Source organism: Seriola lalandi, unplaced genomic scaffold (assembly GCF_002814215.2).
Source record: "Seriola lalandi dorsalis isolate HSWRI2012SDOR001 ecotype SW California unplaced genomic scaffold, Sedor1 jcf7180002054182, whole genome shotgun sequence".
Lineage (NCBI taxonomy): Eukaryota > Metazoa > Chordata > Actinopteri > Carangiformes > Carangidae > Seriola > Seriola lalandi.
Window position 1 is genome coordinate 1,084,152 of NW_019524735.1, and position 13,790 is coordinate 1,097,941.

Sequence of the window (13,790 nt, forward strand, 5' to 3'; positions counted from 1 at the left end):
TCATTCCCCCTCTCTCTGCCTCCCCATTTCCTGTCTCTCTACTGTGCGCTATCAAATAAAGGCATAAAAGCCCAAAAAAATACTTAATAAAAAAGGTCCAGAAACACAGAATCGAAAATGGCACATCTGTTAAAGTGCAAATCCAAACATCATTCATGTTCTGTGATATCTGAAAATGCCTTTCAGGGAATTTCAGCTGCTGAGATATGTTGGATCTACATCAGTTCCAGATGTTCCACTCACTTTTACATGTGGCAGTGAATGTTTCAACAGTGAATGTGGCAGTGAATGTTTCAACACAAAGCAGCTTTCCTGGAACACTCTCACAGTGTGTGACTCTGGGGTGAAAGTCTTTCTCTAAGATCTTTTAGGCATTCTGACATTTGTCCTTGTGGGTTGTTAAGTGTATAAAAGTGATTTTAAAGCATCTATTAGAAATTAGAACATTTTCTCAACTGATAGTGAAACATTTAGTGTAGTCTTGGTTTTTCATACAAAAACATCCACACATATATTTCACAAAGTGAATGTGAGAACAAAATACAGAAACTGTTTTAGAAATGTATAAAATCCATTTTACTAAATTATCTAAAGCATAAAACCATAAAATGTGATCTTTTGTTATCTTGGTCAAGTAAAAAGCAAAATCCACAGAAAAAAGTGTTAGAAAGACAGACATGAATCAGCAACAACAAAGTTTATTATGTCTACTGGTACAGTTTGTGGAAATAGAACAGTGAAAGTGAACCTTGATGCTAGTGAAACCATTTCTTTCTGTGTATGCACATGCTCTGTAAACACAGATTGCTGTCTTGACCATAACACATCTTGTACGTTGGACAGAATCTATCACAGATGACACCTAACCTCTCTGATTAGGTTACACAAACATGAATGTATTTTAGTATGGATACATTACCATCATGACAAACAGAAATGCATGTAAAATATTAACAAAGCAACGGCCTCATGCTTTTTCTATTTTTCAAAAAATCTTTTAGTTAACACATGTACACAACATAATAAATCTGTGTTTCCATCTCCTTGTGTTCGCCACTGCAGAACAAAAATTTTGTATGCACAACTGTTTTCTTTTCTTTTCCTCTCATTATGTGTCATTACATTCCATGGTTGCAGCTTTCTAGCACAGCACCACTGAAAATGCTCACTCTTTGTTTCGTTTCCCCATTTCTTCTTCAAATGAGCTGTAACAAAACCAAACTCTCCAGAAGTTAACATCTGAAACTGTTCAGCTCTGACTGATGTCCCATTTATTTTATCCTGACTACAAAGTCTTAAACTTTGAAATAATTGTTAGACCTAAACAGCTGTGCAAAGAAGCACTGACAATATCCACATTGTTCTGTATTAGTATTTGTAAGAGCAATGTATTATTGTTGATAGGAGACAAATATATAATTCAAATTACACATAATATAGTAGTGCATTTGTATATAGTAAACTTGAAGAGGATCACTCATAGCTCTTATTTAGAATATGGTTTGCAATTAAACTATACCCCAAAATATTAAGTTTGAAGCCACATCCATAATGTGCTTGTAATATCATTGGTATAAAATTAAAAACAAAACTTCTTCATAGAATCTCATGTTTCCTAGAAACATAAAAGCCACTTGAAAGCATAAAGAGATTATCAAAATCAGAAATCAGAAAATCAGAAAATCAGAAAATCAGAAAAGTCAAAATGATTGATTGGTTTAATTTCTGAGTCTGTATTGAAACTGAACGTCTCTGTCGGGCTGCATGGATCCAAAGCCCCATCGCTTGAAGTCAATTTCAGGTATCTTCTCATCAGGATTCTTCAGCTCAAACTCAAAGTAGACCAACATGAGGAAAACAAACTGCTTTAGCTCATTGGTGGCAAAGAAACGGCCAGGACACATGGAGACCCCAGCACCCCAGGGCATGTTGTAATACTTCACCTTCTTCCCTGCTTTGTAGAAATCGGTTTTCTTGCTGCCGTCTGGATTCAGAAAGCGATCATATTGGAATGCATGTGGGTCAGGGTGGATCTCTGGGTCGATGTGAACGGCAATGTAAGGAAACATTGCCATTCTGTCACCCTTGCGAATGATGTATTCGCGCCCATCAGCCATCTTGAGGGTCATATCGTGGAGCACTGCTCTGGTGAGGAGGGGTGCAGCAGTGAGTCGGAGGGTCTCTTCTACGGCGCTGTCTAGGATGGGTGTTTTCATCAGCATTTCGCGGGTCAGGTTGACTAAAGGGCCACCTTGTCGGACTTCCTGCCCTGATTCCTTCAGAACCTTATCTATCTCCCCCTTCACCGCTGCCATGGCATCAGGGTGTTTCATGAGGAAGAGGAGCAGCCAAAATGCAGAGGGGCCTGTGTTGCCCTGAGAGGCCCAAAGAAGTACAAACATGTACTTGTTTATCATTGACTCTGTCACACCCAACTCCCCTTTGGTCTGCTGCATGTCCCACACCCAGCCACTGATGTTGTCCTTGGTCTTCGTCTTCTGCACCGACAGAGCGTCCCAGAAGAATTCCATTAGCCTCTCCGCTTCCAACCTTTTCCTCGGTGGGAGGACCCCATAAGCCAGGTTTGGGAAGAGTTGGTCATATTTACGAAACTGGTAAAATAAGGCTTCCGATTCAGCTCTGTCTCTCTCTTTGGCTTTCTCTTCACTTCCTTCTGACTGGTGAGGCACATTACCGTACAGAGATAGGTAGCCAGCCCTAAAAAGAATATTGTAGCTGTACATAAACAGTCCATCTTCTATCCAAGTGCTTTGATCTGCAGCTGAGCCAATGTTGTGCAACATCAGGTTTTGCAAGTTACCCATCATAGCTTGGGTCATTACCTCCAGGCCGTCCCCCTTGAGGTGCTTGTTGCTGGACAGATGGAGAATGTGGTGGTCTTCCTCTATAGATACATATCCAAAAACTCTGCGCACCAGATGTCTGGCAAACTTCCTGAAGTCTAGTTTTTCTCGACTCTCCTTAACAAAAGCTCCAAATGATAGGGGGTCCTGAAGGAAAGTGATATAAAACCCTGCCAGCTGCACTGTGAATACATCACCATGCTTTTGCTTCATCCTCTCTAGGAATTTTGATGTGTTCCTGCGAAACTCTAAGACATGACCCAGCCAAGGGATGAGCCCCTTATCCAAAGGGGGTTCTCCTGGAAGCCGCTGTCGAAACACCCCGAGAAGATACAGCCCTCCAATCAGAGTGGCAAGAAAGCCAAGGAAGATCGGCAGCAGTAGTCCCATGTCTGATTCCTCTGGTTGCCACACAGTAATCTGGAGTTCAGCCCCACATCCTTCAGCATATGGAGAACTTTGGCTCCTCCCTTTGTGTGGGATCAGTTCAAGCTTCCTGGGAGGTGCCTACTTCAATAGTCAAATTAACATGAAAGACCAGCCACTTTTCTTATGAACTGTGTCCGAATATTGTTTCTCAAGTGGTGAAATAATGTCACAGATTATTTACAGAGATTCTTTTCATTAAAAAGATTTTCTGAGGATATTAAGTGGATCCCACCAAACCCCTATGCAAAGGTGTATATTCAGCTCACTGTATAACCCTAACCCCCATAGCTGCTTATTGGGTTGTTTAAATGTGGCAATACCTTATGTAATGTAGCTACTAAGTAAATATTTTTAAGGAAAAAATGGGTCATCATGCAGTTTCACCACAAAACGAGTGAGAGATTAGTATGTCATAGGTTTATTCAGTAAGCATAAAAATACCTCTTCCATCTAATATAGTCTAAATCCTTAGACTCTGGCTTCATTAAATATTGTCTTTTGATCAAATAAACAGAATAATTGGAAAGCATACACATTTTCTCACATTTTTACATCTTCGGTTGCTACAGTTATGGTTCAAAGAGATAGGATGCCTGTGATAAAACCCTGAGTTTCTGGTGAAACCATTCTGCTAATGCACATAACCTACAAACCTCTATTGATTGGCAGATTAAATATTTGTGCACAATTGTGAAACAGAATGTACTAAAGATCAAATCTGCCCTATGAGTTACGCAAAGAGAGATTCATTGTCTAACATCATGATGGAAATTATCATTGGGGCAACTGCATCTTTGCTTCTTTCTACTTTTCTTAAATAAAATTTTAATGCTTTTACAACATTAAGGACAGACACATGGACATTTTAACATTTTATATGTGTTTGCTCATTTAGGAATTGTATGAAAATGTACAAATGAATGTACACCAACTAAATTTGTACTCACATTTAATAACGAATATGAAACACATTACTTTCAGAGGGATATCAACAGTACTGAACTTCCCATTTCATCCTTTATGTGAAGCAAAATAACATCACCAAACTTTATGTGCACATAACTGTGAAAGAGTCATTTGATTTCCAACTGCATATTTGTCTTGCTTGTTTGCTGTGTTGGTCCCTTGACATGTAGCACCATCTACTGCTTCATACATCGTACTGGAAAACAGCTGAAGCAGCAGCTGCAGGTTGGTCACTGTTATAGCTACAATCTTTTTGAAAGTGGAGTTTATTCAAGGTTTATTGGATTTTTGTCATATTGAATTTAACAGCTCTTCAATGTTAAGTTAAAAATGTAGATATGAAGGCTATAAGTTATCGGCAGAAGAGAGTGGGAGGTATATGGAATACAGTGTATGAATGTGACACTGTATGGACGTGATTCTTACTCAGAACATAAATATAATATTATAATCTGAGTCTAGCAAATTGTATATGGGCACCTATTAAATTTTTATTTGATTTGACCTTAATCAACTGTCTGTGAAATTTCTAGTTCACCTCAGACTTTTCATGAGTAAGCTATGACATCATTTCTGAGCATCTTGTCCTGCTCTTCTGTCCTGTGAGTGTTGTCCATCCTCGACTAACAAACATCAGCACCTTGGTGTGTGAAAACATGAACAAAAACAACACAAAGGTCTGTGCATGAAGCATATTTGTACTGCAGTTGTTTGTGTTGTATAATGAAAAATGCCAGCTTAGGGGGTATTATCTAATTTCATTGTCCTACTTGTGCTAAGTGCAAATGCATGTTGACATTTGTGAGCTCGTTCTTAATTAGCCGATGTCGCCTTAGCGCTGTCAACACTTTGCATGTGTTATTGTCCCATTGAATGAAGACGTGCAATTCAATTATCAGTGAACCAAAGTGGTTTAGGTTTAGTTTTAGGGGTTGTTGCACAGCTTAACCGAACCAAAACAACTGAGGAACAGTGTTGGGTCTTTGTCATGAATTTCCCCTAGGGGATAAATAAAGTATCTATCTATCTATCTATCTATCTTGTAAATTATGTGGCAGCTTAATAAATGTAGACTAGTAAAACATCTCAGTGATATCCAATATACCGGACAGTTGAAAAATTAAAGAAAAAGTGTAGTAAGGTAGGTAAAACAGCTTCGGTGGTTGTTAAACTGGGTTGACATCTGGTGACTGTAAGGGCAACAGCATATGACTGACATCATTTTCATCCACATCAAACCAGTCAGGTCACCAGGGGTCGAATAACCTCGGCTTTCCCTCCAGCTGGGACTGCTAAAGCCTCAATGAGATGGGCAGGCACCTCCGGGGGCGCCCTCGAAGATGTGCCCTCATCTATCCGGCCGCCATCCTGGAAAGGCCCTCAGAGCCCTCGGAGCAGATGAGGACACTGATGAGCACCTGGCTGTTCTCTACACCAACATTGGTAACCCAGGCAGCTGTGTCAGAAGCAGTATAAGCGAGCTTCTTTGTCACCTGTACAGGGAGAGAGAGACAGAGAAAGGTTTCAAATGTTACTGTTAATATTTGTTTGTGAATTTAATACACAAACAGCTGTTAGGTAAGTAAAGTTTGCAGGTGTAACCTTTAGAGAACCTTTAGTGAACATTCAACACCCTTTTTGCTGGGTAGTCTACACTTGCACTTTGGCATCTTTACAGGTACCATCTTTTCTGAGTGGTGATTAACATATTCACCACTGGATGGAGATGTTTCTTCTTTTGAGTTTCCATTTAAAAAGTTCTTTGAATTTCAGTAATATTTTTTGTCAGTGCACAAGGCAAAGTGAAATTGTGCAATAAAATAAGTAAAAGTTATTAGAAAAAATGTATATTAGTTAGTAACAATATTGACTTTACCAGGTTAACAGAGACTAGTATAGTACAGTACTGTATAAGGTATGACACTACACTATACAACAAACAACAAAATAAATTCTTAAAAAATGTGTATTTTTAATTATGTTATGTTAGAGGGTGGTCACTAATAGTCCATAATTACATAAAGGAAATACTACAGGCTCATTAGAGCGTCAAAGCTATGTTGATGTTTTGAGGGATGAACCATAGACTTTTATATGAAAAGGGATGAACACAAGGCAGACGCTCTCACAAAAATGTGAAAAGTTGTCATTGTAAACAAACAAATCCTTAGAATTAAAGTGGCCACGCTTGTTTGAGTTGATCACATCAGGCTTAAGTAGAATTATTTGCAAGAAGTACAACTAATCATGAATCATGCAAAATTTGTACTTCTAATTAGCGTCACAAATATTTCTATGACAACAAAACTCTCTTGTAGTGTAAGTGATTCAGGGCAGAATTAAAAGTCGTTTTAAGGACGAGTTTGTGTAAACAAGAATGTGTCAATATACACACAGACAATGAATGTCAATACTGTTAATGATAGTACCAGGGCACTACAACTAATATTGTTAGGACCTGATTGATTAGTCTATTATTGATGATAATTCCTAATTATTTTACAACAATATTTCTACGACTAATAATAACACTAATATAATTATTATTATTAGCCAAAAAAAATATTATAATTACAGTAATAAAGAATAAGCATTTTCTTATACAAATATTAATTCTAAAATCATTGCTAAAAGTATTACACAAACTCATTTAAGAGTGGGTGTAAACATGTGTTTACGACCCACTAATAATAATCCGAGTCATTGGCCCTCGTATTATTATTACAAGTACTGTAATATTTAATATATTTAATATTTATTTAACATGATCTGAATTAGATGCAGCACGTTGTAGAAACGTGCCTCTTGACATGAGGCCACTGTTACATCATCTCAGAGATTAACACGTGAAGCAAGATGATTCACCTCCAACTACTTCCAACTTTGTTTAAATACCGGTAACTCATATTGTGGCATTCTACAGTAAGATGTTTAAACTATTACGTGGGCAATAGCGTTGAAGTGAAAGAGGCAGTTCAATTTCTTGAGAATAACTGGGTTGCTTAACATTAACCATTTAATAGTTGTTAGTTTCCCTTGTTTCCAGATTAGTAAAATTAATACTTTAAACTTAAACTGATTATGACACTGAAAGTCATCTGACATAATGAATAATTCAGTTTTCGTTTCGTTGCGAAACAGACAACATGCCCAGTGAGCCGGGAGTACTATGTCAATCGTTTCACAATCTTCGATTATACAAGTAGAGTCTACCATTGATGCTGCGTTCAGGACTTCTCGGATTTATTACAACATCAAATTGTTGCACTGTAACGATGAAAGAGTATGTTATGCTGCCTAGAGTAAGATTATGTGATGTCATGCTTTACCTTCTTGATTAATACATAGCTCTCCGTCACCACCTAGGACTTCTTATAGGGCTAAGAGCTCTTTCAACAACCACATCCAACAGACAGCGCCCAAAAGTCATTGCTTTGTACTATATTGAAGGACGCTGCCATAGGTACAAATTTTATTTTTTTTCCCTACTTATTTGAGGGTCTTTTTTAGCACAGACTAATTTGTGTTACCTAAATTCATACACTGGCAAGCGTTCATTTAAAACAACACAATTTTCAAGGCACAGACACTATTTACCATTTTCTCTTGTAACTTTAACGCAGCACACTCGTGAGAAACTGCTGACGTCAGAACTGCGTGCGATGGTAGTTACATCACGTAGCCGGCAAATTACTTCCTCCAGAGTACGAGGGATCTGTGGCTCCGAAGACTCATAAAATAATTCTTTACAGACGATTCAAGAGACACTTCTTAAACAGGTAAGAATCAAGTGAGTCTAATCTACTATGGCGAAGTTGAAGTTTTATCTGCCGTTAATCCTCGCTCTGGGTTGTTTTGTTTTCGCTCATTCCCTGTAACATGGCCTTTGACCAAAATCTAAACCACTTAAAGCGATTGTAATTTTTTATCATAATTGCACAATGTCCGATATGTCTTAAAAAAATGCAGGGTGTGCAGAGTTATTTAGGCCTATAAAAAGATGTGTCTCCCCTCTGTCCTTCATGCGTAACCTCTGAGCAGTTCATGTTAACATTAGCTCTGAACAGCGAGTTACAAACCAACCTGAGGTACGAATTTAAACAGTATTCATTAGTACCTTAGCAGGGTACAACCCCACAACTGAAATTTAGGTTTACAGGGAGGATTCAATCCCACCCACATCCCACCTGAATGAGCTAGCATGCTATGTTTTGGTTATAACATCCAACTTAAACTAATACCAGTCTCCCCTCTCCTTTTTAGTCAGGATGTCTGCCTATGATGAGAATGAATCCAAGTTAATGCGAAAAGTAAAGGAGAATCCATTTGTCCCAGTGGGTGAGTACGTCTTGTGCCCTCATGCTTACATCATAGACAAAAAGTTGATGTAATTTCATTCACTTTAAAACCTTTAAGTTAAACAGAATTGCGTTGTCTTAAAGTATGCTGTTGGTGGAACCCCCAACCCAAGTCATTACACCTGACCCTGCTTTTGTTGTAGCTAGCCATCTATGTGGATTGATGTGTCTTTTTGCTCCATGCAGGGATTGCTGGATTCTTTGCCATTGTTGGGTACAGACTGATGAAAATGAAAAATCGGGGAGACACAAAAATGTCGGTACACCTGATCCACATGCGTGTAGCTGCCCAAGGCTTTGTGGTCGGAGCCATGACTGTTGGTAAGTACCCTTGAGTGTCACCTTTTCTGATTAAATTATAGCTGTATGGTTTCAATTTGTGCAAAACTTACTTTTTTTTTAGTGACTGACTACATTATGACCAATTTTACCTGTCAGTGATAACGTCTGAGCTGCAATATTTGTCTTATCTGTTTCTAAGTAGATATCAGGAGTGTCTTGTAACCTATCCCTCTGTTTCTTTGTTTTTAGGAGTCCTGTATTCAATGTACAGAGATTTCATTGTAAAACCCAGAGAAGAACAGAAATCAATGCAAAACAAGTGAACACCACCTCTTACCCTGGTATTTTATGTCCCTTAATATTACCTCATATTAAGGTGTGTAGAGTATTTATTTTTACTGATGTGTCAACTTTTATATGCACGCATCACTCTAGCAGCTCCCCTCTACTGTAAATACCCGTAACTTATTGATCACACTTGACATCTTCTAAGTGGTATACCAGAGGGTCAAGTTGTCACTTCTGTATTGAGAAGGAGTTATATTGATCTCAGCTGTTTTAACACTGGTTACACTCCTTGTGTTTGCGGTTATAAACGCAGCTGGTTTGATATCTGTGTAGACAGATGGCATTACTGATTGCAGAGTTTTTAGAGCCTCTTATTTGAATGATGAGTGAGTGAAACATGGCGAGCCTCGAAATGTAGCACACAGTATCATTTGAAAACAGTATGACTAGGCAAAGTCTGGATTTAAAGACACCCACAATTGGCAGGTAGCCCAACAGTTTTCTTCCTCTGTCTGTATTTTATTGTCTCGTACCAGCTATATTGTTTTATGTACTAATTTAGGAACTTTTTGCCAAATAAAAAAATGCTTGCACCTTAGCCCACTTTTTTAATGGGCATCCCAGTGCATTTTGGGCATCTTGAGGAAGGCTTTGACAACACTTGACTAACAGACGAAACCTAAGCTCCCACATTGTTTAAACAACTAGAACACAAGAGGTTTTTGACTCACAACAGCATCATTCCATAAAACAACATTTTAAAATCATGACATGAAAATAGGAAATGGAAAAAAGGACTATTCATATTTCTTGACCGAAACTATAAAGATCTCTTGTAGAATTAAAATGGATTATTTTAATTTGGTACGCTTTCCACAAAATGTCTTTTTTTTTTTTTGACACAAGGGGGTCCAATATTTCAATAGAGCAGCTTCACAAGCCCTCACGAGACATATAAACCAACTGACACCTTCACCTGTACAGACTGTGCAGTAATCTATAGTATATCATCATATAGCCTACCTTGTGATAAGCTTAAATAGATGCCTTGTTAAGTTATACACAAAGTTGAATTTTGAATATTGTGTGCAAATACAGAAGATGTTATTGAATGTTTTTTTTTTCCTCTCGAAATAAAATTGACCAGTCTTGTAATTCTAACTATTTTGTAGTGTGTTCATTTTTGAACCTCTCCAAGTTTGCTTGGTGTTTTGTACCATACAGTATACCATTATACACTCAACTGCCATCTTATCAAGCACACCTACCACAGGTAAATCAAATGCAGCGAGCATATACACTATGATACATTATAAGAACACCTATCAGTATAACACAGTGCAATTCAACAGCACCATGAATTAATGCCCCCACAATGGCCATTAACAAAAGTTTTCATAATAGTTGAAACAAAAACTGAACATTACAAGATTTGTGACAGCATGATTTATTCCAGGCTTAATTAGTTTTAGTTGGTTTTAACTAACAAGCTGCCAAATAACAAAATGGAACATTTTTACTGTTCACTTCATTGAGCTCTAGGATATGTCTAAACAAATTCAAAACAATAAAACTATTGCATATTTTTGAAAATTACTCTTCCACTCCTATCAAATAAAACTGCTGTGTTCTCTGCAACTAATCAGTGTTTTATGCTTTAAAGGTTGTATATTGTTCCAAAAGCAAATGCTGGAAAGAGCTGTGTCATTGTGACTCTTCAGTTCCTGTGATACTGAGAATTACTCACAATAGAGAACACAATGAAACTACCTGAGATCCAATCAATATGACGCAACTGCCATGCATCAGGTTACACTGTGTGCCACATGAGTACATATGCCACACTTGTTTAGTAAATCCAAATGTGTGTGATGCTAATCCTACAGCTCTCGTCACTTGTCATTCATTGTGAATTATTAATCATTCATTACAGTGATTGGATGCAGTGTGTAATCATGAAAGGGCAAGTGTTGTATGCAGATCCTTAAAGTCACAATATAGCAATGTAAAAAATACTCCATTACAAGAATAAGAGGTCCTACTTTAGTATAAGTACATTAGTATTAACAGCAAAGTTTAGTTAAAATATTTAATCTAAAATCTGGTACATAGTTATATATGACATCATTAAATGATCAACACTGACGCATCAGTGTGTGAGCAGCATGTTACTGTTGTAGCTGCTGAAAGTGGACCTAGTTTGTACTACTAAATTACATTTAATGTAATTCAATATTACATTCAAACTACTAAACTACCTGCAACATGAATTGAGGCCTTAACTAAACACAATCCAAAACCAAACCAAGTTGGGGGCCTAGACGGCACCAGCCTTCTAAGAGGTCTGAGAGAGAGGGTGCCATCTTGAAATGACTCAGCTTATATAGGCTTCAAACAGGTGAAGCCAATGAGATGAAAAGGGCCAAAAGGGCCAGGCAACCAGGAAGAACCTGAAAAGAAGGAAGCAGGGATAGGCCAAAACAAATACTGTCATGCAGCACAGGGTGTCACAGGAGGAAATGGTCACATGGCAAGGAGCAAGCAGCCTAATGGATTAACTCAGACTATGTTAAAGCCATTAAAGTGGGATCCATATTTGTCAACACAGTCATGTCTTTTTTCGTAGGGCCCTTACTTTCAATTAGACAGAAAGAGGCTGAATGTAAAAATGTTGCATATTGAAAAGAAATTGGCCTACTGGTCCAAACCGAACACATTTATGAAATTTTTAACTAAACTATATTTAAGATGTTGATATCTTTTGCTGAATAAATTAAATTAATCCATAATATGACTTTTATATATTCCACTTTCTAAAGACTTCTTCGGTGTAATAAATGTAATTTCATCTGGAGACACTGCTGACTGAGATTAAAACATTATCACTGATTTTATAAAAGGAATTGTGGAGTGTTATGATGTGCAGCATACACAGGCCTATTGGGGAGAATCATTTACAAAATAAAGCTATTTACTTTGCATCACAGTAGATGGTGCTATTGTAACATTTTGTAAACTCATTGCAAACATCCCATGTATGATTATAACGCATAACACATCCATGAGACACCTTCCCCTTATCCCCACCGCCTCTAAATGAACCACATCCACCTACTTTCATATGTTACCAAACTAATTCTCTGCTATATAAATAAGAGCATTATATAGTGTTGAATACTGTGTGACAAAGTCTAGCTTGACTTGTGCACTGACTGACATGTTTTCCCCTCGGGCCTTACCATCGTTGTGTGTGTGACCCGCTGCTGCCACCATTCAATACTACAAACCCATACATACAGTATGTAGCGATCTGTACAAACGCGACTTGACTCTGCTGTTACCAGCTGACACCCTGCAGGCTGCCCTCACCACTTGCAGTACATGCCGAATTGCAACTTATAAGCCGAAGAATGACGAAGACACCGCTTGGAAGCTTCGGGCCCCTCCGTATGAACCTAAGTCACACAGAGGAGCAGTGCTTGTTAGCCTGCGAAAGTTGGACATATTGGCTGCTGCACTAATAAATGTTTTGCATTTTGATTTAAATACGTCTATCGTCTCCTGCTACTCTCATGACAACACAGGATTCGGTAGAGTTTTGTTGTACTATAAAAATACACACGTAGCATCAAAATAGTTGTCACAGTAAGGAAAGTAAAACCTTCTTGATTACATACGTTACCAGCTGTATGCAGCCTGCTGCGTAATATTTTGATACATCATGAAGCTTATTGTTTTACCGACACTCTGTGCCGGAATATCCTGTTTGGTGTATCCTCTCATGCGGTACATACCGAGGCAAGTTAACACTCAAAACATCCCGGTCACTGATGACTACATTGTTGCTCCCGCGAGATCTTGTTCTGAGCCTCTGGAAGGCCGTTGCTGTGGATACAGGAGCGTCGCGACTCGGTGCAAAACATCTTCCTGTTCGCTTACAGGGACCTTACTTGGATAAATGACAGGTGAGCTATTTTCTCTTTCTTTTATAAAACCATAATAATATAAAACCTTAACTTTGTATGAGACTGAAGACTAGAGTTAGAGTTCTGAGAGAGCAGCCCGATGTATATCACTCACATTACCATAAACATCAACCTTATCTTGCTAATTGCTTGACAATCTACCTAGCAAATACTGGTGTTTTGCTAAGAGCACTAGAGTCAGTTTCATTCGATTTAGGCTCATGATTTGCCAAATTTAGGCTAGCAAATGGCTCAGCAATAACAACCTCATGCTTTATAGTAATCTCTCTGTACACAACAAGAGGGAGGACACTGACATTTTACTTAGATTGATAGATAGATACTTTATTTATCCCCTCGGGGAAATCCGTGATTGCTGCCAATTTGACATGGATGAACACATATTTAGGATATTTATTAACCATGTATTTGTATATGGCCTCCTAGAAGAATATCATAAACGATTGAGCTATGATGGCCAATTTGGTAAATATAATGGTTATTGTTGTTCAGGTAAAACCGTTCAAGTGGAAACTGTCACTTAACTTTAGGTACTATATGATATGTATTGATTTCCACTGTCATTTTCCACCTTTGCTGTATTAGTTGATTATTTTCTCATTGTGATATATATCATA

The 13,790-nt window shown here is 38.0% G+C and overlaps 2 protein-coding genes and 1 long non-coding RNA gene across 3 annotated transcripts; 1 reads left to right on the top strand and 2 right to left on the bottom strand.

The window, feature by feature from the left end:
* Window positions 1-678: 678 nt before the first annotated feature.
* Window positions 679-3,290, bottom strand: LOC111653251 (7-alpha-hydroxycholest-4-en-3-one 12-alpha-hydroxylase). The gene has a single exon (XM_023403737.2). The coding sequence runs from the start codon at window positions 3,252-3,254 to the stop codon at window positions 1,719-1,721; it is 1,536 nt and encodes a 511-aa protein (XP_023259505.1). The 5' UTR covers window positions 3,255-3,290; the 3' UTR covers window positions 679-1,718.
* Window positions 3,291-4,152: 862 nt separating this feature from the next.
* On the bottom strand, window positions 4,153-12,968 carry LOC147819247 (uncharacterized). The gene is made up of 2 exons (XR_015437102.1): window positions 12,865-12,968; window positions 4,153-5,752 (listed from the first exon to the last, which is right to left on the bottom strand). It is a non-coding gene; the product is annotated as an uncharacterized LOC147819247 (long non-coding RNA).
* On the top strand, window positions 7,917-10,348 carry higd1a (HIG1 hypoxia inducible domain family, member 1A). The gene is made up of 4 exons (XM_023403727.2): window positions 7,917-8,038; window positions 8,523-8,597; window positions 8,804-8,938; window positions 9,149-10,348. The coding sequence occupies exons 2-4, from the start codon at window positions 8,528-8,530 to the stop codon at window positions 9,220-9,222; spliced, it is 279 nt and encodes a 92-aa protein (XP_023259495.1). The 5' UTR covers window positions 7,917-8,038; window positions 8,523-8,527; the 3' UTR covers window positions 9,223-10,348.
* Window positions 12,969-13,790: the final 822 nt, after the last annotated feature.